General features: G+C 31.5%; 1 protein-coding gene across 1 annotated transcript; it reads right to left on the reverse strand.

Annotated features, from left to right (window-relative positions):
• Positions 1 to 10,408: 10,408 nt before the first annotated feature.
• LOC149249759 (putative UPF0481 protein At3g02645) lies at positions 10,409 to 11,887 on the reverse strand. Its single transcript, XM_089453463.1, has one exon. The coding sequence runs from the start codon at positions 11,885 to 11,887 to the stop codon at positions 10,409 to 10,411; it is 1,479 nt and encodes a 492-aa protein (XP_089309589.1).
• Between the last annotated feature and the right edge of the window lie 13,349 nt (positions 11,888 to 25,236).

The following is a 25,236-nucleotide window of genomic DNA, read 5'->3' on the forward strand; positions in this document are numbered from 1 at the left end:
AAAATAACAAATGGTTTAGTAAGTGGGGTATTTGCTTGAACACGTGTCCCATAAACATCAAAGAGATCAAATCTTTTGTTATGGATAAGTTCCACAAACGTACTTGGGATAAGGAGCTAGGAAGAAATAAAAATTACTATATTGAAGTGTTTAATCCCACTCATAGTCATCAACCAAAAACATACATAGAGGCTAATATCCCTTGGAGAGCCAAAATTCTTATTGCTTAGTTAAGGACTAATTCTCATCAACTCTGTTGTGAAACAGGGCGCTGGAAAAGGCCAAAAGAAGTGTGGGAGGAAAGAGTATGCATTTTTTGTTCTTCTAGAAAGGTAGAAACAGAAAAAAATTTCATTTTAGAATGTGAGGCCTTCAAAGACAATGGGGAAAGTTATGCAAATATGCTGGTAGCTAGCTCTTGGGATAATCTATTTAGTGAGGGGTTTGTCGAGAAGCTTGGAATATTTATTGTGAAGCTTCACAGACAAAGGGCCGAATACATCAAGAAGATGAAGAAGCAATCTATCCCATAAGCTATCTTTAGCCTCATAGACATTAAAATAATTTCTTTCTTTTTTCTTTCAAAGGTGGCCAAAACCTTTAATACTATTTGAGACCCATAAATTCCATGACCTCTATTAGAAGGTTGTTATTTCAAAACAAAGCCATTGTGAGGTTTTGACATCTTTTTGACCCGTTTTTATAGTTTGAAGGAGGAAATGAGAGTGTATTGATTTTTTTTAGTTATATTTGATGGAAAATGATGTTATGATGGGCAGTGAAATTTTATCCACTTAAGTTTGGTTTCAAGTGGAAATTTTATTGACGGTTAATTTCTTTTGACGTCTTAGCTTTAAGTTTTATGTAGATGTGTGAACTCCAATTTTTTTAGTGTTATTATATGCAATTTTTTTTATAACAATTGGAAAATAGGCTCGAAGATAGTTATTCAAAGAGAAAAACTCAAAGTAACTCCATAACACCAAATTTTTTTTTATGAAATGTAAGTGAACAATGTTCAACTAGAGAATGCCACTACTTCAATCTTTCTCTGTATTTCTTTTTAAAATATGTTTATGAAATGTAAGTGAATGTTGTCCAATTAAAGAATGCCACTACTTCAATTTTTCCCTGTATTTCTTTTTATGTTTATAAGAATCTCATTTCCAAGAATGGTGACAAGCAATAGGTGCTGCAACTAAACAAATTATCTAACTTGGCCTATGTCTAAATCACTCATTAGAATATTAACCACTCATTACAATTTTTGACATGCAACATAAATACTTAAACCTATGTCTAAATCACTCATTAGAATATTAACCATTCATTACAATTTATGACATGCAACATAAATACTTAGACGTCAAAATTACTTACGGTTTCAAATATTTTTAATCAATCACTTTTGATATATCAAAATTTTCCTTCACTTTCAAATACCTTAAAAAATACATTGTCTAAATATTATAAATTTTAGAGTTTCCTTTAAAAAACATTCTTTAAATGTTATAAGTTTTGGAGTTTTTGGTTAGAATTAGGCAAAATAAATTTTGATCAAATCTTGATTTTTTGTTATTTAAAATGTATTTTTCAATTTATATATATAAATTCAACACTTTGAAAAACCACTAAAATACTTGTGGAAAGTTCATAATTCAAACATTTAAAATTTCTACTTGATCAAGGTGGATAAGGCTCACTGTGTGCGAAAGAGAGTAATAGCCATACTATCAGGACTCTGCTCGTCCGTATACGGATGAGGGTGTCTGCAAACATCGGGCTCTTTATCGTGACATGGATGATGGACCTATTTACGCCTGCCACCTGTCAATCATCACAGGCTAGGGTTGGAATTTAGATTTCTTTTTACCCGTCGTACAATTTTTTTGACGTTTTGGGTTCTTATGCTCTCGTCAAAAAACGTTATATTTAAAATTTTTCCCGTCAAGAGTGATGTTTTTACAATAAATTAACCCTTCACCAATAATGTTTTGCTTAAAAAATTACCCTTAAATAACATAATTATGTTAAATTTCTCACATATTTACCACAATGAATAAAACAAAATGACCATAATAAATAAATGACTTATATTAAATCTTGAATCTTGGTTTGAAATTTCATGGAACACTTACAATAAAAATTTTGGAACTTGAAATCAAATGTCCTTGCCCTGAACATTCCATAGCATTTGTATATATGAGATATGAATAAGGATATCTTATGGGACATATAAGACGACAAACATAGTAAAAATGTTGAATGTTATCAACAAAAACTCGAAAATAGATTAATTAATATGATTTATGTTATGATTTATTTAATCTAATATGTACTAGTGGATATAAAGATAAAGTACATTTTACCTTATATATTTTAGCATTGCTTTAGATCATGTGATATACACTAATGTTAATAAGATTGAATGCATAGTATTTGAACCTTTAAAAATTAAAAGACTAAAATTATAATAATTGGACATTGTAGATCTCTTAACATCATGTTATATTATTTCCTCCATTATTACATTCTTAGAGATCAAACACTTATAAGTATTAAATGTGGCAAAAGCATGCTCTGATCAAATCCTTCATTTTATTTATCACCAAAATGTAGTGAAATCAATATATATAAACAAAAAAAAAACTTGTATTAAAGTGACATTGAATACAATCATAACAAACTCACTCTAAAAGGGCTCCATATCGTATCTAACTAGTTTATATTTTTAGGCAAAAGAGTTTTATTGAAAATTCAAAATAATTTTCACCTTGGTGTATTATTTAGAGGCTATACACTTTAATCTAACTTGTAGACATATCAACTAAAAATTAAATATTTCTAAATTATAATTACTTTGACAACTACAATTGTGGAGGTTTCAACAAAAATTGTTGAACATTTGAAACATGTTTATTTTGCTTATTGAAAGTGTATAATCAATCCTAGGTAGAGCACTTGATGGTTATCCATTACATATCTTTAAACTGTCATTTAAAAACAACAATTTATATTATACCACTAGAATATTTAGATTCCCAATATGACTAAGTTCCATGCAAATTAGGGGATACTTTCTGACATTATCTAATATAAGGTTTGATACAAAATAGAAATATATGACACCCTAAAAAGACACAATAACATATTGCCAATGTCCTATTTTTAGATCCATCTAATAAGAGAAATTCATTTGAAAACAAATTATTAGTTGATACATATACATACTATTCTAAATAACGATTTACTCCAAAATCCAATTACACCAAACTGATGCCACAACATACAAGTGTCCAAATTCCATTGGTCTTAAGTTGTCCAGAAGCTATGCATTACATCCAAAGAAAGAGGGGGATTGGATATCTGTGAAAAAGAATCTGCTCATATTTAGATGCATCTTGAGAAGCATAAAGAGAGATGCTATGTCATAGTAGCAAAATTCTCCAATCTAAATGTGTCATATATTTTACTCCTTTGTTGAAAAGGTTGGTAAGATGTGGGACACCTACCTATATGAGAGGCAAGTGGACAAAAAAAATAATCAATCTCATTCTCCAATATGTGGTGTAGTGGGGCTTTCACTACTATAGAACTTTATTCTTTTAAGATTAATTTGACATAAAAATGTAACACTTTGAGCTTAATTATACTATCGTGTTGGACTTCAAATTTGTTTTGTCATACAAATGTTTATGCTTTGGATTCTTTATATTTTTAATCCTTATCTATGTTTAATAGGTTTGGGATTAAAATAAATATATACGTTTTAAAATGTTGGGGAAATAAGATTTGAAAGAATTTGTATACTCTTGTTTGCACCTAAACAAAGCAAAGTGCACTCTACAATATACTCAAATATGGATTAAGCATAATGTAACTAGTTTATATTATGTAACATTAATAAACTTAAAAAAAATATAAAATAAGTTTAGATTAAAACAAATATATCAAAATAATAAATAATCATTGTTTTTATAATTGAATTATCTATCTTTCAAATATTATAATAAGAAAATTTTTAGATCTTATTTTTTTGGCCACTTGGTAGATCCCCATTTAAGATGGATCAAGTTAGTTTAATTATTAATTATAATTAGTTGTTAACTTTATTTTTTTATTTTTATTTTTAATTTAATTTAATTATTTATTTTATTTTATTTTGACTAAATCAAATGTTATAAAGAAAATTAAAACATGGCTATCATATTAGAGAGTGCTTTGCTCACAAATATTTTAGAAAAGAAGGAAATCCTCATTTTCTCAAAATATATATATAGTAACAAAATACAATATTAAAAAAATATCCCCATTTAATTGAAGTATGTTGTTTTATTGATTATTTAGTTTAGGAAAGTCCATCTGAATATGTTGGAATGATTATTAGTAATAATCAAATTATTTCTTATCCACGAAATGACTCTTTTCATGGTTTTTCTTTTTTGTTAATTTTAATTGAAATTTGGCAGAGATTTTAATTTTTAGAGTACTATATATATATATATATATATATATATATATATATATAGAGAGAGAGAGAGAGAGAGAGAGAGAGAGAGAGAGAGAGATTTGTTGTGCATTGTAATTGTAACTGTAATTATAATTATAATTATATAATAAATTATAAAAATGGTTCTTCTTTTTAGTAGTGCAGTGTCAAGTCAAGTGGAAGAGATAAACAACCAATGAGATATAATGTGAAAAATGAGAAGATGTGGTAACCAAAGGTGCCACATTGTCTTCTTGTGACCATCAAGAGAATGTTGTCATGCTCACATAAGGTAGCAAAGAGAGTTACAATGAAGCTAGTAAAATCACAATTCCAATGACTATAATGAAGGATAAATAAAAAATGTGTCAAGTCTTTAACCGCTGAATGTTCCAAAGCCAAGAAATAAGGTGAATAAATCAGGGAGTCTTCTAAAATATGATCAGAACCATCATGATCGAAAACTCGTAAGTCAAGTGATAAAGATCATAAAAGTCAAAATTCGCTAAACACCAGTAAAGAGAAGGGTTGAAAAAAAAGAAGGGTCCCCATAATTTTGTCAAAAAATTATGGGGGGATGGGGTTGTGGCCACAACAGGACCTTGGTTCTAATTTTTTTTTCTTGGGAGTGGAAATTAAAAGACATCAGAAAAACATGAAAATATGGTTAATTAAGAGAAAGTATGTTGAGATAATATTCGAAAACTATAATATAGAGGAATGCAAATTGGTAACGGTGCACATTCCTGTATGTGTATTGGTATCTATATATTGGTGATCCATGACACAAGAATAGAAAAAACACGTCTCATGTTCCATATGCTATTGTGGATGGGATCTTAATGTATGGAATGGTCTATTCTAAACCATACATTGCACATGCAGTGGGAATATTTATCAGGGATCTGTCAAAACTAAAGATCAAGCATTGTAAAATTAATCTGTAAATCGTTGTGGATATTCCACTAGATAATTCATTACAACATATATGATAAAATTATGCTTTAAAATATGAAATTTACACTATGATGGTTTATTTCTCTTTAGACTTATGGATCTGTACATTACTATTTATTACATATGCATGTAAATTATAATGATGTAGAAAATACAGGAAAATGAAATAAAATTTACGAATCATTATTTGACAAAGATGTAACATGGGAAAACCTTTTGAGAGAAAATGCAAATAGATGGTGAGGTCGCCCTTCTCTCTTCCTATGAATATAAAATGGTTGTGAGTACAAAGAAGCAAGGCATGTGGCTCATGAGATACTAAATTGTACAAGTCCTCTTAGTAGACTCTCTCCCTATCATCTCGTCTACTCTACTCGTCTATGGAACAAGTGCCCTAAAAGAGATTGGAACTCATTTTCCTCCTAATGGCCTAGTTATAAAACAATGTGATAACCTACTAGTGGTTAAGTTTGACTCCAAATCTTAACTATATTTACAATATGGAATTTTTTAAATTCTTCTTCATTGTGATAATGTGGTTAGCCCCTTTTCCTTGAGTAATGGAGGTTGATGTGGCATCCTCTTAAATTATAGAGGAAATAACAGGAAGTTCAACTTTTGAGTGGCAATTTTTTTTTTCATATAGAGTTTGATTGAGGCAATTCTTGCGTTGTTGGAAAGGTATCTATGTTTATAATATGAAAAATATGTGTGGTGCTAATGTGGAAAATTTTCACACACCAAAAACATCATTTGATGCCTAAAAATGGTCCCTTCAAATGGCTTTAGATCCAAACTTACCAAACTAGAAGCAACAAGATGGATGAAAAAGAATACAATGTTCCAATCCATATCACAACTCCACATTTTTAGAGCATTTTGGTCGCCAAAAGCCTCTATTGAATGAGGTGAAAAAAATTTTCCTCCATCTTTTCTTGGGCGTACCATTTAGCTTTTCCTAGAACTTGTCCTTCAACATAATCTATCACAAGTCATGCTATCCCTCTCTTGTAGTTATAGACCACTTCTATAAAACTATATCTTATGTCAACTTTGCCTAAGCATCTAGTTCCAAATACTCTACAAAACATATGACATGTTCCTCTTACTAATCTAGCAAGGAAGGCTCATAAAGATTTAGATTCTCCACGTTCACAACTAAGTAAATGAATAGGTATGGGGTAGAATGAGTCTATATGCATTATATCCTACCTTTTCAAGTGTCTCAAAGGGACCATATCATAAAGCATTGATTTATTGCTAATCACTTTTATCCTCTCCTTGTTCAATTGTAACCATACTTTATGCTAATCATGAATTGATTTGTATTTTTCCTATGAATTTTGCAGTGTCTCCTATACCTGTATATGATTTTTCCTGATCCTTTCTACAAAATTTTAAGCCCTCAAGTAATCCCCTATAAGATCCTACCTCACTCCCCCTTACTTCCCATATGCAATATCCAACGGTGAAGGTCACCAACATCCAAAACAAGTTTCAAATGAGGACTTACTAGTAGATGTGTGAAATGTTATGTTATAAGAGTGTTTTATATATATATATATATATATATATATATAACAACCTACTTTTTTGAATACTTTTAATTTTAACCCCTTAAAAGATACTAGGTTTTCTGGTACAACAAAGCATGCATCCTCTTATGAACCTAGTTACTAGTTATTGCATTGTGGGTTAATAAACATACCTTTGCAAGTTCGTCATTAACTTCCCTATACTAAAGTTCCCCGCAACCATAGATTTTTGAGCCTGTTTGAATAGTTGGAATCATACACCTTTATAAATACAAACCTTATCCAACTCGTAGAGTAACACAGCTTATATATAGTAGTCAACTATGTTGTCACCATCATTCACATGAATTTGGATCTACAACTACTAAAACACCTCCTTGAAGTCCTCATCCTTTGAATGTGCCTCTTTGTATGCATCATGGGTAAATGGCTCCATGTGCATCAAAGTTCCAAAAGATGTGATCTTCAATGTGGGTGGCCTTAAAAGCATGTTGGCTCACTTATTTGTGTTTCCCTTATTGTACTTGATCACTAAACGAAAATGTTCTAACAACCTCATTCATTTGAAATGCCTATTTTGTTGTAGCTTAATCTAGGCATATAGGTACTGTAATGGTTGGTGATATGTGTATATTATTATCTCCTTCCCCATTAGATAGTGCTTCCACTTCTTCATAGCTTACACTAGGGCTTAAAGCTCCTTATCATAGGTAGGGTAGTTAAGAACTTCCCCATGAAATACTTCAGAACGATAGCATACATTATTTTCTCCCTGCATCAAAACCACTCCCATAGCATACCCACTTGTATCTATCTCCACCTCTAAGAATTGCTACAATTTTTTTAATTCCAAAAAGAGTCATTGAATGATCTTCTTATTTAACTCAATAAAATCCTCTATTAATTTTTCACCCATTAAAAACTCTTACCACTTGTTTTTATTACAAAAATTAGTGTTACTACCACAAAAGATAAAGCTATAAATTTCCTAACATACTATAGTGCCCAAATAAAAACCCTCTCTCAAACATTACATTCCTTTATTTAACTGGAATAACTCTTATGTAAACTCATCCCATCTTGAAAGGCTAACTATGTCTCATTAATATATTATATCAATATTTTTTGGTTTGCATCTTTCTTTTGTGTACAACCTAAGAAATTGTAATAAATTTGTTCCATATATTTTTAAGGTGTAATACACCTTAATATGTATTATTCTATACACATTGACAAATCGCATTATTCACTGTACTTTTTTTAATATAATTTAACTTCAACTTCAAGTTTTTAGATATACTTCTATTGTTTTTTTAATTGCAGTACCCCATCATCCTATTCTTATTTAGTGCTACATGGTCGTCCTTTCTTTTTTGTATTCTTATTGTATTTGATAATTATATATATATATATATATATATATTTTTTGTGGTTTGATTTTTTTACTTTTCATATTTTATTTTGAAACGGTTTATTTTAATTTTATGATTATTTTTTGTATGAATATGTGTTTATTTTGGAAAAAAGTTTACTAATTTTAATTAAATTACTAATAATTATTGAGTGGATGATAAATATTTAATTTCAAAATATTTTTAATAGTATACACAAACCAAAAAATGTGATTTATTTTTAAAGTAGTAAGATTTTTTTTATCTTTTAATTAAATTCATTAATTAAAAAAATGTCATATGAACAAGTGTCATATGAAACGAGTTATGTTTTTTTGGACTTGTAATTCATGGTATTGGCCCATGATATTGTAAGGTATCTTATTTTTCGATTAAGAATCTTCATGGTTAAGAATTTGTTAATTGTTTTTATAATTAATGAAAAATATTTAAAATAAAGTTATAGATAATTTTTTTTTTCCCGAGATTTATGATGCAATAAGTGTTTCAATGTTATCATGAATTGATGTCTATTAAAATTTATCAACCATTTAATTTATATAGCTTATATTCACGTTTTAATTTTTAATTTTTTTAAATCTATTATTTAGATCAATTTAATAGTTATTTAAATTTATTTCAAAAGTTAAAATAATTTAATAGTTGTTTAGATTTACTAATTAACATTATTAAATATGAAAAATAGCTATGATCACAAATAGCAAAATACATAAAATCCAAACACACTTAATTCTTTTAGATTAATAAGATATATTATACTATCTTAATACACTATTTTCCTTCTTACTCGAAAGTTAATATATTAGCTTCTTTTATTGGAATAAATATTATTCAAACTCATGACATCTTGAAAGGCAAACTTCAATCCATTAATATAATGGATAAATATTTTTTAGTTTGATTTTTTTAGTGTTAGTAATAAAACTTTCTAATATATTTTTAAAAATATTTTAACATATATTTAAATATATATTTAATAGGTATTTTATATATATATATATATATATATATTTCATTATTAGAAAATATATTAAATTTTGAATATTATTTAATATTAATTTTAAATTTTTTCTTATATTTTAATTTTTTTTCTATTATATAAATTCATCATATCACATTATTTTATGTTTCATTGTAATTTTTTTCTTCAATCTTAATTTTTAATATTTTGATCAAAATTTTTATATCTCTCTGCTTTTACTTCTTATATAGTCTTTTTCTTGCACTCCATTTTCAATTTTAAATAATTTTATCAATTTTATCCTTCCTAATTCTCTTCTTTTACTCTTTCAATTTTGAAATTATTCATGTTAATTTGGCAACATTATTATTCAATATCTAACTTTAATTCTCTTTCCAAATATATATAATTTTCTACTAATTATTACTCTTTTTCTTATTTACCATTTTTACAATTTCCACTTTTTTTTAATTATACTTCTCCATCTTTTCAAAATTTACTATTCACGAGGCTTCTCACTTTAATACCACAAATAAATTAAAAATATTTATTTTGCTAAACTTTAAAATATTTTTTTTTTGTCTATGTTAAATTTTAAAATACTTTTTTGTCCATCTGTTTGGGATAGAAGATGATTGGGTGTTGTGTTAAGACGATCTTTCATGATTAGATGTTGTGTTAAAATACTCCTTGATGTGAAGTCACTGATTCAATTCCCCTCCCTAATAAAAATGATATATTAAACCTAATGGAAAAAATAAAATAAAAATTACACCATATAAATCAAAATAAAATATTGAAAAACATAAACTAACTATATATATACCAACACAAAAATAAATAAAATAAATATAAAACATAAATTAAAATTCATTATTTATATATTCCCTTCTAAAATAACATATAATTAAACACGAAACCTTTAAAAGTAAATTAATAATTTAAATATTTACGCAAGGAAATATATATTTATAAGGAAATATATATTCACCAAGTTCATACATCGATTTCTAACCACAGCAATCCTAAAATCATATCTACGGTTGCTTAGCCTTCAATTTTTTTTTACCCAGTCGTACACGGTACAGAAAGTCTGCATAACGGTCATGGCCAGAAGAATAACTCCAACCAACAGAGCCACACCCCTTCCTGGCTTTGATAGATGTTCCCAGTAGAATTCCCAGACCACTTTTTTGACAATGCTCATGTAATATTTCCTGATAAGCACCTCCTTGAGTGCATTGTTGAGATAATCGGGAGGTTCCATATGGCCCTTGAAGATGCGATGACACATGCTGTTCCACATATTTGCTATGTTCTCGTCAGTCATCATCACACTTCCGCGAAGAATGACTTGCGATTCCCGGAGCAGTCGAACGTCCTCGGGCGAGTCGATGAGGCAGTCCATGAGGCCAACGTAGCGCGTCATGTGGTCACCACGGGTGAAGTCATTGAACTCCAAGGCAAGCATGTTCCTTAACAACACTTCAGTCTGCATTTCGGATACGGTGATCTGGGGAAGGTACAGCGTGCCCGAGTACTTGTTGAATCGGATCTTATCATTCATGGTGGAGGTGGAGAAGGGTTTGAATTGAATGCCACCCTTTGCCAACTCCCCCGCGTTGTATGAGTTTAGAATATCATGTCGCCCTTCTTTGGATGGATGCGTCACACGGAAAAGGGTGAAGACCGCTGCAATGACCACTTCAACACCCTCCTCCAGAGAGTGCTTCATTCTTCGAAATACAGTCGCTCCTTCCCCCTCCTCTACTTCCATACGCACCAACCGCGAAAGGAATGCGTGCAGGCAACCCAGAAAATGCGGCTCATGAACATCATTAAGGGGTATCTCGAATTGATTGAAAGGAGACAACTCTGCACTGAACTTCTTCCTCCATACCTCATTGAAGTCCTGACTGATCTGCTGGCCTGCATCATTTAAAGCCTCTATCAACAGAAACAGCGGGATCTGATTCTCCAGCTTCAGAATGTCGCACTTTATAGAGACTTCAAGGCTCCCTAAACATTTCATGTCTTCATCTGGTGATTCAGACGGACTGGATAAGAAACGTAACAGAAACGATGAATCTATCGCCATCATGAGAGCGAATTTCTCCAGGTACTCGCCATCCTCAGGAATTGGCCAGTCATAGAATTCCTCAATCTCTTGCCGCTTTCCTTTGATCTTTTCTTTCATTTCCTTAATTCTTTTGTTGCAATTCCGCCAGAACGTAGCCGCTGACTGTACTTTGTAGGCCTCCGCTGTTGACATCTTCCGCTCGCGAAATTCGTAACTATCTCCCGCAGACGAAGCGGCCGCAACGTTTTTCTCCAATTTGGAGTGGTGGTACGGTCCCAGGGAGACGAAGTGTGGTATGTACGCCTCTGATTTCGCATCCAAGAGAGCATTAGCTACGCGCGGAATCTTACCCACTTTTGGTAGAGGTTTATTATTATCAATAATCTCTATAATCTCTTCAACTTGTTCCAGCCATTCCCTCCTGAACACTAGCGGTGTTTTCTCTTCCCCCATCACTCAAACGAGCACTGAACAGCTAACACTACCTCTTTGAACGTCTGGATTGTTCTCGGATTTCCGCCTGCACATATATATTGCACTAAGGTGTAGGTATGTTCAGAACTGAATGGAATGTGCAAATAATATGTAATTGGAGCGCATCGCCTTGCATCGGCCTTGCCGAAAGTAAAGTGATTGAATAGGACAGAGAGCAGGAACCCTTGACGTGTGAACAGCTTCTTTGCAATAATTTATCCCCTTTACAACTGTTCGATTTTGATAACATAATTTCTACCTTAATCATATAACCCCTTTATTCCCGTCGATTTTTTCCCGTTCCGTCGACATTTTTCAGGAAAAAATTGCAATATTAATACTCTGAACAGCGATCTTACAAGACGTCCCAATCACCCAAATTATTTAAACGATGAAAGTTGCTATTTCAATAATTGTACCTCCATCAAAATCAATTAACGAAAATTCCCTTGAATGCTCCTTATCACACCAAAAGCATATTAATTATGACAAATAATATTGATACCTTCACCAAAGTGCACATACCGTCCTTCCACCAAATTGTTTGTCATTATAGGTTTAATAATAAAATATTATTAACATATATAAAATATATTTAATAAATTAGTTTACTTTCAAAAATGATTAAAATTAACAAAATTTAATTAAGTATATTTTCCTTCATAAAACTTATTATCTTTTACTTTATTTTTATTTAACTATATAATTTATATATTCTTTGTTTTTCTTTTTCTCTTTTTAAATAATTTCTAAAACAATTTTCAAGAAATTATGTAGGGACAAATTATTTATCCACAATAATATCAGAATGACCATCATAAATTTAAATACAAATTATATCACACTTTTATATATTACTTATAATTTTATAATATTTATATTTCATTTTATATTTACTTTTAATTTTCTCTTTTAAATCATTTAATTTAATTTTTTATATTCCATTTTTTAATAAGCTTACTAAAAATGACTTAAAATTTTAATATTATTATATTTTACCAATAAAATAGTTATATTTCAAATTATAATCCTATTTGTATTTTTCCTTTTTCTTTTTTAAATAATTTCTAAAACAATTTTCAAGAAATTATGCAATAAATGTCCACAAATTATTTACACACAATAATATCATGATCACAATCATAAATTTAAATACAAATCATATCAAACTTTTATATATTACTTATAATTTTATAATATATATATTTCATTTTTATATTTAATTATACATTTCCTTTTAATTTTCTCTTTTAAATCATTTAATTTTTTTATATTCCGTTTTTCAATAGGCTTAATTAAAAAGGAGTTAAAATTTTAATATTATTATATTTTACCAACAATTTTTGAAAAATTATATTTTAATTTATAATCATATTTGCATTTTATTTTAACTTTCTTTATATATTTACATTACAAAATATTTTTTTTTTGTCATTTTTCTTTAAATTATCTTACATCTATTATATTTTTCTTTTCCTCTTTTTAAATAATTTCCAAAAGAATTTTCAAGAAATTATGTTTATGGAAGCAATTCTTGTGGTGAAGAGAAATTGTGAGTAGCTTAAAGATAAAGATCAAAAAAATTAATGGGCAAAGTTTTGACCTATGGAAGCTCAAATGGAAGACTTGCTAGTGGACAATGAACAATGGATCTTTGTGGATCCAAGGTTTGCACCAATAGGGTTGTCAACAAAAAATTGAACTAATTTGGATCAAAAGGAAAAGAGAAAAATATGATTGCATCTCTCATATTCAACATTACTAAATGTTTTAAGGAAACCTACGATAAAGCTTTGTTGTCAAGCTAGGTGATTTCTATCATTGTAATTCCCTAGTGAACAAATTGTTCATGTGGAAGAAGTTATATAACCTGAGAATGAAGGATGGAGGCTCAATGACAAAACCTATGAAAACCTTCAATAATATGGTAATTCAATATTTATCTATTGATATTATTGTTTCATAAGAAGATAAGTGCATTATTTTGTTACATCATTTATCAGACTCGTGGAATAGTCTCGTTGTTTCCATGGGAAGTAATGCAACTACCTTAAAGATTGATCACATAGTCTCATTCTTGTTATCATAGGAGATGAGATGGAAAAACATGGAAATCCATAATGAAGATGCATTGTATATAAGAATATGCTCCTATAATATAAATAAAAATAATTCCTTGAGTGGAAGATTTGAATCTAGAAGAAGATCTATATCTCTAGAAAAGTTAATAAAAGCAGGTTGGAGATGTGGAAAAAAAAGGGAATTATAAAAGATATTGTCAATTCGAAATTGAAAAGAAAGGGAAGGGATTTTAAAATGATCCTTTATCAGAAGAAAAAACCTTGTCAAATGAAGGAGAGATGTGTACTTGGCTTCTTCAAGAACACATGTACATAATGAGGCATGGCTAGTCGACATAGTGCACCCTTTCATATGACTTATCACGTGGAGTGACTTTATGAGTATGAAAGATTAGATGGTGGTGATGTTTTCTTAGGAGATGAATCAAAAACATAAATCATAGGATGAGGAAAATTCTAGTCAAAGCTCATAAGTGGAAGGATTAGAACACTCCCTGGTGTTCTGCACATCCTAGGATTAGCAAAAATTTTGATTTTTGTAAGAAAAATGAGCGATGCAAGTGTAAAAAAAAATGTTTGAAAAGGACACCTATGGTATGGTTCTAGGAGTAATGGTATTTGTAAGGTGAGTTTAGATTAGATCTCTATATATTTTGTTGGGAATCACTATTACTGATGGTTGCAAAAAATCTATTTTTCTTGAGAGTGGAGTAGAAGAAGGAAAAGTTTCTTGCACCTTCTCGAGAAAAGACTATGTTGTAACATGAAAGACTAGGAAATATTGGACAGAAGGCCATCAAGAACTGCATGGTAATAGTATGGTATAAGGTATGTCTAACTACTCTTTCGATTTTGATTTCTATGAACACTATTTATATTGAAATCATAATTAGGTAAGATTATCCTCTTATTTTATAGGCTTCTAAGGAATATTATAATGGGTGTACAATTATGTTTTTAGACATGTATTAGTTCCATTGAGTAAAATCATTGGGTAAAATAATCTGTTAAGGATCATTGGTAAATATGTGTACTACGTCTCATATATAGTTGAATTATTAAGGAATACATGGATTTATTTCCTTAGGAAGAAGTATTAAGTCTTTGATAAATTTAAAGTGTTTAAGGATGTTGTGGGAATTTAGACATAGAATAAAATTAAGGTGGTAAGGATACATAATAGCGAAGAATTCTATGGTAATGAATTTAAATAATGATATAAGAAATGCAGTATATAAAGACATGAGACTACTTCATACATACATTAACAAAATGGAGTTGCAAAAATAATGAACAAGACATTGATGGAGGAAACAAAGAGCATGCTCAATGATGTCGGGTTGGGAAAAAGGTATGTGTAGATATAGTGGATAATGTATCTTACTTGGTATATAGACAACCCTCATCAGTGTTGGATGATAAAACTCTAAATGATGTATGGATTGGTAAGAAACATTCTCTTAACCATCCTATGCATTAGAAACTAGACTATATTGAGAGAGGGGTGGGGGTGGGGGTGAATCAGTATAGTATATTCATGGACATCAAATTTTATGTTTACTTTCTTTTAAATATTTATCTAAACTATTAAATGGCCAACAAAATATTATATGACTATCAAATTTAATATGTAAACAACATATAAATCACAACATAAGAGACACGCAAAAAAGAAACACATGTGGATACTAGTTATAAGTGGAAACCTATAAAGTGAAAAATCATGACTTTGTTGTTGTTGTGATGCAAAGGCAAGATCCTACTTCCTCTATTACATAAGATTTTGGAGGATCCAACCTCTTTGCTATTTTGCAAGCTACAACTTGTTGGGAATTTGCTACTCCCTCTTTTACATTAATTTTATGTAGGATTCTACCTAGAAGAGGCCCCTACCTCAACTTATTTATGGAAGCTATTACTTGCTAGGAAGCTCCTACTCCCTCTTCAACAAGCTCCAACCTGATTTTTTTCAAACGACTACCTAAAAGGAGAAAAAAATCCTTTGACAGATACAATTTTTAACATGTTGGCTTACTTGGTCTTCAACTCTGCATACCTCCACCTCTTTGTCTTTGCCTTATCTTCCTCAATTCTGCTTCATGTCACCTCTTCTTATTCTTTCTCTTTGTGTTACGTAAATCACAACAACTCTTTCATCTCTCTCAAACTCTCTAACCCTCTTATTCTTCCTTGCAAAAGAACATATTTTATAAACATAACTTGTCGAATGTTAGTATTCCATACATGAATATGAAGTGAAAAGATTGCCTCTTTGCATTCCACATATTTGTTTCCAAATTTTCAAATTTTGAATAGTAGAACACATAAAATGAATTTTGAAATATTCAAACAACATATATCATAATCCTGCTTCAATTATTACAAAATCCAAAGCTCGAGGTTTTTTTGTCCATGCTACAAAACAAAAACATTCGATACCCACCGTAAATATGGGTTGTGAGCATTATTAATCCACTATTAATATGGATTGCAGATATTGGTATCTAAACTCTAATCTATTTCCATCCCCTAAATTAGGGGAAAATAAAACATTCTTCATCCAATCTTGTAACCATTTTCATCAAAACTACTAGCAACATCTCTGCAACTTTGGCCTCCACAACATACCTATCACAACTTCTTCAAACATCTATGCAACTCTAACCTATACAACATACCTCTCTCACAAGAAAAACATATTGAACAATATAGCAGCACCAATTGCACACTAGCTATAATACAAACTCAACATCAAACCATATTCAACTGTGGCTTATATCATCATAGGAAACCTTCAACAAGCATATCTTCAACACCCTTTGCCTTCAATGACAACTTTTCCAACACCGTGGTATTTGATTGTGATGTTTGTGTACATGTTCCAAAGAAAATAAGAGCAAGCTAGATAAGAAAGATGAAAATAATATCTTTATTGGATATAAAGATGGTCTAAAAGGTTATAAGATTTGAATCCCAAAAACTAAGAAGGTAGTACATAATAGAAATGTGGTATTTATAGAATTCAATTATATGGTTAAACAATAAGTCATATCAATGTAGAAAGAACTAGAAAAGATAGAGTTTAAATTGAAGAATGATGAATCAGACCCTACAAAATAACATGAATAAGAAGAAGAAGAACCATGCACTCTGGCACTAAGGATATTAGTTTGGTAAATAAAACAACCAATAAGGTATAATCCAATTGATTTCCATTCAAATTTTTCTTTTTTTATTACTGATAATGATCATAGAACTATTAGGGAAGTAGTTGATTCAAAGTATGGAAAACTCTTAAAAAAGGCCATGGTTGAAGAAACCGTATCCTTGCACATGAATGAGGCTTGGGATCTAGTGGGGTCATTAGCTGGAATAAATACCATAGGAAAAATATGGGTGTTTAAGAAGAAGTTTAATGTATAAGGAAGAGTGAAGAAATACAAAGCTCGATTAGTAGCAAAGTATTATTCCTAGGTAGAGGGAAATGACTTTGGTGATCATTTTTCTCTTGTAACCAAGTTAACTTATATTATATTTGTTTTTCCTATTGATATTGATTTTAAAGTTGAAGTAGAACAAATGGATGTTAAAAAAAAATTCTTACATGGATATCTACAAGAATAAAACTAGACGAAGTAGCCAAAGGGCTTTGTTGTGAAAGGAAAGAAATAACTAGTATGTAGGCTGAAATAATCCCTTTATGGGTTAAGGAAATTACCAAGGATGTTGTATAAAAAAATAGATATTTATATATTGGAACTTCACTACACAAATAGAAATTAAGATTGTTGCATATACATCAAGTTAGTTGGTGATCACATTATTTATTTGTCTTGTATGTGGATGATATGATGGTGTTTGAAAATGACAAGGAGATCAACTAGGAAGTGAAAATTTAGCTTTCCTTTAAATTTGACATTAAGGACCTTGACGCTAATTTTTTTTATCTTGGGAGTGGAAATTAAAAGATATCAAGAAAACACGAAACTTCAGTTAATTAAGAGAAAGTACGTAGAGACAATATTACAAAAGTATAATATGTAGGAATGCAAATTGGCAAAGGTGCCTATTCCCATATGTGTATGGCTATCTATAGATTAGTGACCAAAGACACAAGAATAGAAAAGGGACATGTCTCAATTTCCATATGCTATTGTGGTTGGGATCTTAATGTGTGAAATGGTCTATACTAGACCATACATTACACATGCAGTGGGAGTATTCAACAGGGAATTATCAAAACCAAGGATCGAGCATTGCAAATTAATCTATAAATTGTTGTGGATATTCCATTAGATAGTTCATCACAACATATATGATAAAGTTATACTTTAAAATATGAAATCTACACTATGAGGATTTATTCCTCTTTAGATTTATGGATGTATATATTACTATTTATTGCATATTCATGAAAATTATAATGATGCAGAAAATAGAGAAAAATGAAATAAAAACTCATAAACCATGATTTGACACAAGATATAACCTAGGAAACAATATTGGGAGAAAACACAACTAGAAGGTGAGGTTTCCCTGAACTCTTTCTATGAAAAAAAATGGTTGTGAGTACAAATAAGAAAGACATGTGGCTTATGGGCTACTACAATGTACAAATCCTCCTAGTGGACTCTCTCCCTATCATTATCAGCTACTTTTCTCATTGAGGGAACAAGTGCACTAAAAAAACACTGGAACCCATTTTCCTCCTAGTGACCTAGATATAAAACAACCTGATATCCTACTAGTGGTTAGGTTTGACTCCCTCAATTCTTAACTATATTTACAATATGGACCTTTTTGAGGTATTATTCATCATGATCATGTGGCTAGCCCTTTTCCATTGAGTAATGGAGGCTGACATGGCATCTTATTGAATTATGGTGGTCAAAACAAGAAGTTCAACTTCTAGGTGGCATAATTTTTTGCATATAGAATTTGATTGAGGTAATTCTTGTGTCAATGGAAAAGTATCAATGTTTCAAATATGAAAAATTTGTGTGGTATTAAAGGGGAAATTTTTACCCACAAAAAACATCATTCAATGCCTCAGAATGATCCCTCTAGAAGGTTTTAGTTCCCAATTTGCAGACTAGGTCCCTTCAGTGAAAATGGTCGTATGAGTTGGTTCCTCCACTTTTTACACTCTAGAAGCATCAAGATGGATGAAAAAAATAGAATGATCCAATCCATATCACACCTCCACATTATTGGAGGATTTTAGTCTCTAAAATCCTTTATTGAATGAGGTGAAGAAATTTTTCCTCCACCTTTTTTTGGGTGTACCATATATATTTTCCTAGAACTTGTCCTTTTAACCTAATCTGTCACAAGTCATATTGCGCCTATCTTGTAGTTCTTGACCAAGTCTATTAAACTATATCTTCTGTCAACTCTTCCTAAGAATCTAGTGCCAAATCCTCTACAAAAGGTATGACTTGTTCCTCTTCCTAATCTAGCATGGAAGGCTCATAGAGCTTTATATTCTCCACATTCAGAAATAATGAAATACACATGTATAGGGGGTAGACTAAGTCTGTATGCATTATCTCCTACCTTTTCTAGTGTCTCAAAAGGAACATATCGTAAAGCTTTTATTTTCTTACCAATAACTTGTATCCTCTCCTTGTTTAATTGTAACCATACTTTATGATGATCATGAATGGATTTGTATTTTTACCACGACTTATGTAGTGTCTCCTATTTCTACATAATTTTCAACCCTCAAGCCATCACCTGTAAGATCCTCCCTTACTCCTCCTTACTTCCCATATACAATATCCAATGGTGAAGGTCACAATATCCAAAACAAGTTTCAAATGGGGACTTACTAGTAGAAGTGTGAAATTATATGTTATAGGAGTGTTCTATATATACCATATTTTCACCCCAAGTATTCGAATAAGCTTAATTGTAACCCATAAAAAAATACGCCAAATTATTGTTGACTACTTTTGTCTACTCATCTATCTAAGGACAGAATGTTGTAGACCTCTTCAACTTCATGTACATCTTCTCCCACAATGTAGTCCAAAATGCGCTGAGAAATTTCATGTCCCTGCCTGAAATGATGCTCTTTGTTATCCCAAAGTATACCCAAAATTTTCCAAAGAACAATTTTATTGCTTCTTTCCTACCAATGGTATTTTTTAGAGGGCATCGAAACACACATCTTGTTGAACTTATCAACTACAATAAACATTTAGTCATGTCCCTTGCGAATTGTTGGTAAATATTCCACAAAGTCCATGGAAATGATTTCCTAGGGATGAATTGGTACAAATAGGGAATGATATAGACCATGCTTCTTATGAATAGGTTTTTTGGTACAACAAAGAATGCATCCTTTTATGAACCTAGTTAGTGGTTCTTGCATCATGTTCTAATAAACATACTTATGCAAGATGACCACTATTTTCCTTATACCAAAGTTCCCTGCAATGATAGAGGTGTGAGCCTCTTTGATTAGATGCAATCACATGCCTTTAGGAACAGATAACTTATCCAACCTATAGAGTAACCCATCTTAGAGATAATAGTCAACTATGTGGTCACTATCATGCACATGACTCCAACTCTACAACTACTGAAACACCTTCTTGAAATCCTCATCCTTTGAATGTGCCTCTCTGTATGCATCATGGGTAAATGGATTGATGTGCATTAGAGTCCCCAAAGATGTGATCTTCAATGTGGGTGGCCTTGAAAGCATGCCGACCAACTTGTTTCTTCTACCCTTATTTTACTTGATCACTAAATGAAAATGTTGTAGCAACCCCATACACTTGTAATGCCTAGTGTGTTGCAGCTTAATAGGTACTATAATGATTGTTGATATATGTGTATTAATGTCTCATTTCGCAGTAGATAGTGCTTGAACTTATTCATAGCTTACACTGGAGCATAGAGCTCCATGTCATAGGTAGGGTAGTTTACAAATTCCCCATGAAATACTTCATAATGGTAGCATACATGCCTTCATCCCTGCATAAAAAAAATTCACATAACATACCCACCTGCATCTATCTCCACCTCGAAGGGTTATTGCAAGTTCTGCAATACCAGAATCAATGCTTGAATGATCTTCTTCTTTAGCTCCTTAAAGACCCTATGTGTATTGTTTCCCCATTGGAAACTCTTCCCACTTGTTATGGCATGGAGTAGTATTACTACCTCTAAAACTGAAGATATATAATGGTATTTTTTAGAGGGCATCGAAACTGAAGATATAACTAAAACACAACTCAATAATATGGTATTGGAGGTCGTGAAAATGATATATATGATAGTAACCATGAAAATTAGCATCATAAAAATATATCAAAATTGATCCATGATGTAGCCTATATGCTCATGAATGTCACTAGATGCTACCAACCACTACCCCATCATCATCATCTCCATTGTGATCACGATCATCATGATCATCACCATCGTCATTTGTATTGGAATCAACCTCATTGTCATATATATTTGTGTTATCATGAGCATTATCTACCATCTCAACATCAATCCCAACATGATCTGGATCTATGTGATGAGGATCATTCAAATCTTCTAGAAGATCCTTGTTCTACAAACAAAAACATTTAGAACGAAAAAGCTATTATTTATTTAGTGCAATAATTAATCTCTCTGTTATATATCTAATATTACAACATATGAAATGAAATGATAATCATACTACATCATATCAAAGTGCACATACGATAACAAAATTTCAAATAAGGTACAACTAAGATGTCATTCCAATGACATAAAACATTCAAAAATTCTAATAAATGTTATTAGAGGTCATAAAAAAAAATGTTATACAATTTAACTTTCAATTGTAATTCCTATTACATAAGCTTAAGTACAAACACTCTCCATTTTTTTCTATATATGATTATGTTTTCCTTGAAGATATTTTGTGAGTTAACTAGTCTATATGTCTTCTTCTCTTATATTTCAAAAGTGAATATTTTTCTAGGACATTTTGGCACTCCCTAACATGTATTGGGACACACTAGAATGCCTTGGCACTTGGCATGACTTATCACCTAGCACATTTATGCATGCCTCACACACATTATCACTCAATGGAACTCCCTATGATGCCATGTCACTTGCAGGTAATCCATGGCATCCTCTTATTTGTTAATTTCCATGAATTTTAACCCAGTGATCCCTTGTGTTTCCTTGGCACTCCCCAACACTCCCTAGCTAGCACAAATTGGTATGGTTTGGCACCTGGAATACATTAGAATTATTAGGATCCACCATAATGCATTAGAACTCCTTAGAACTCCATTATGCATTAGAATTCCCTAAAGCTCCCTAGCATACATTGGCACACCTTAGCATTCGCTAGAACTCCCTAACACTCATTGGCACACACCAACATGCAGTGGCACTTAGCACTAGGAATAAATTGGCAACTAATGTTCACCAAGTAAATTTTTATCTTCATAACTAAAATAGATTATCCACAACCAAAATTATTTTGTTGGAGTGAAATAATAAATATGACCTTAAGCTATTTTCCATCTTTGGGATTTAACCAATTTTTTATGTAATTAAACAACATAAATAAGTGATGAGGAGAATTGTATGTGTGTGAAACTATTAAGAGATAACAACACGTTATATCTTGGTGAGGACATAACCATTGATAAAATGCTAGCACTGACATGAAAATATTTGATAGGTAGGTTATATGGTTGATATATTTTAGGGGATAACTTAGTGAGTTTGATAGAACAACATTAGAATCCATTGCTAGGATATACACTACATTTACACACTCAAGTGAAGGGATGGTCAATGTTTCCTTTCAATGTTGAGTAGCTAGATGTAGTAAAGTTGTGGAATATGAAATGGTCACGTGGATTTTTGCCACACAAAATGACATGAAGGGAAAATTTTGAGTAGCACAAGTTCATGTGTGAAGTAATCTGGGTGATGAAGCAGATCCTTGATGACCAGGTTAAGATTGCACAACTTGAAACAATGTTCCAAGATAGAGTGTTAACTTGGTATATGAAATATAAAGCAACTACGCTAGCGGGTCAGATCAGGAACTTGTTAAAGATCAAGCAAGCCGTGTTAAAATAATTTTAAAACCCTAAGTGTGAATCTCAGAGCATTTCTAACATCAAAGAAATTAAACAAGTTCAAGGAGAATCAGTATGAGACTATGGCTATAGGTTCATGATATTTCTAGATACATTAACATTTCAAATTATCGACACACAACACAACAAATTATTTATTGTAGGACTCCTTCCTTATATAAGGATACCTCTCAATTAGCAAAGAGTGACATTGCAGTCAGAGGCACTAGAAATAGTAATGTCATTAGAGTCAACTCCAAGTGGAGAAGAAGGATCAGTAGGAATAGCACAAGTGAAATTGTAGCTCGTAGTGCTGACTCTCTAGTTACAAGAAGTGGTGAAAGGGAAGGATGTGCGTCAGAATTTTTGGTGCACTAGGAGTCGCAGAGAAAGACACTTGAGAAAAAAATGCCCAATTATGGCTAACTATGTTACGATAAGGGGCACCAGACCCATTGCTTAGAGAAGGAAAAGCATATTACTATGAGTTATGCTAGAGGTGGGGACATAATCTAAGGTCCTACTATTTGATGGAGAAATATGAAACAACCTACCACGCTCAATTATATGATTTATGCAAAAGTATAGGCCATGAAATTTAAGAATGTCATGCATTGGAACTAATGAAGGAGAGGACATCCGACAAATACTGAGTCCAGGGAGCAGATCCATAGGTGGTGAAGGCCTCAAAATTTCAACAAGGAAACTTTCAGTCGTAGAGAAACACACAATCAACACAAAAATGGTGTTAACCTACGTGCGGCGGATGGTTTTAGACCCACAAGAGAGGAGGATTCATAAGAGGAGATGGAAGACTGCCTACATGCTTTAATTACGAAGATATTAGGAACATACAAATATTTTACACTAAGCCTCGAGTTTAGTATGAGTTCTGTGCAGGTATTGTTACAATGCTAAATAAAAAACATAAGGTTCCCCTTATCTTCTAGAAAAATTGGAGGCAAAAAGAGCTGGAAGTGTGCACATGGTCACAGTTGAGATACATGATGTAATGGAAAACCCTGATAATGTCATAGTAGTCACAAGAGGAGGAGAAATGACTAGAGGTGATGCACGACGAGAGAAACCAGAGAGCCCGCAATGCTTACGACAACTGCTACCAAGAATAGAAGAGTTAATTATGAAAGTAATACCACTTCCTATGTTCGATGCGAAGAAACAAAATGAAGTTATGTTTTAAGTGTGGAGGTACTGTGATGAGAGAGAAGACCCAAAAACTTCAAGACCTTGGCCAGAATTGAAAACACTAAGAAAGGAAGAAAATCTAGAGGGCCAAGTCAAAGAATTTTTTCAATATTGCTTGAGAATGCTGAAAAGTCCTAGAATAAATCAAAAGATAACAACGCTGATCAAGAATTGTATAGATGAGTAGGAAGAGCCCATCTTGGCCCCACTACCTGAGAGAAAAGTAAGATAGGTAGAGAAAAAGAAAAGAAAAAATCGAGAGTTCAAATTTTCAACAGAGATAGGAGGCTAAGAAATGGAGAATGTCATTTTGGACTTAGATTCAGATGTAAACATTCTGCCCAAAAGATCATGGGAATAGATAGGAAGACCATAACTTGGCTTGTCAACAGTTCAATTGTGCCTGACCAACCAATATAAAATATTCACAATTGGAAGGTTAAAATATGTGCATATTAACCTTAATGGACTGGAAATTATAGCATATTTTGAAGTTATTGAAACAATGGATGAGATAAAACCATACTGTAACATACCCCTTTAATTTTTTTAAATAAAATAGGGGTGCTTCTTAGGAACAAATTCTAACTTCACCAAAATTCTGTCATATAGCCACCTACTACATTTTATTCATTATTAATTTAAGATAGCAATTAATTCATTCTAACATAACTCGATCCCTATTATAAATCCTCATTGTCTTGAATTCAACTGCATACACGCACCAAAACTATAATTGGGTCCCCATTTAACTTGCTCTGATGTTAACTTTAGAGTTCCAACACATAATAAGAGTCAAATGATAGTGGAGGGAACATATAACATTATTTTTATCGATGATATCACAAAAATGGTACCAGACAGAAAAACCATACTCTCTCACCTATGATGCCCTTAGGAAGTTATGGTTGTTTAACTACCTCGCACTAACTCTTGCTCTTGAAGT

The sequence above is a fragment of the Pinus tabuliformis genome, chromosome 7 (genome assembly GCF_031772625.1).
Source record: "Pinus tabuliformis cultivar Carrire ecotype Pingquan chromosome 7, CPIR1, whole genome shotgun sequence".
NCBI lineage: Eukaryota > Viridiplantae > Streptophyta > Pinopsida > Pinales > Pinaceae > Pinus > Pinus tabuliformis.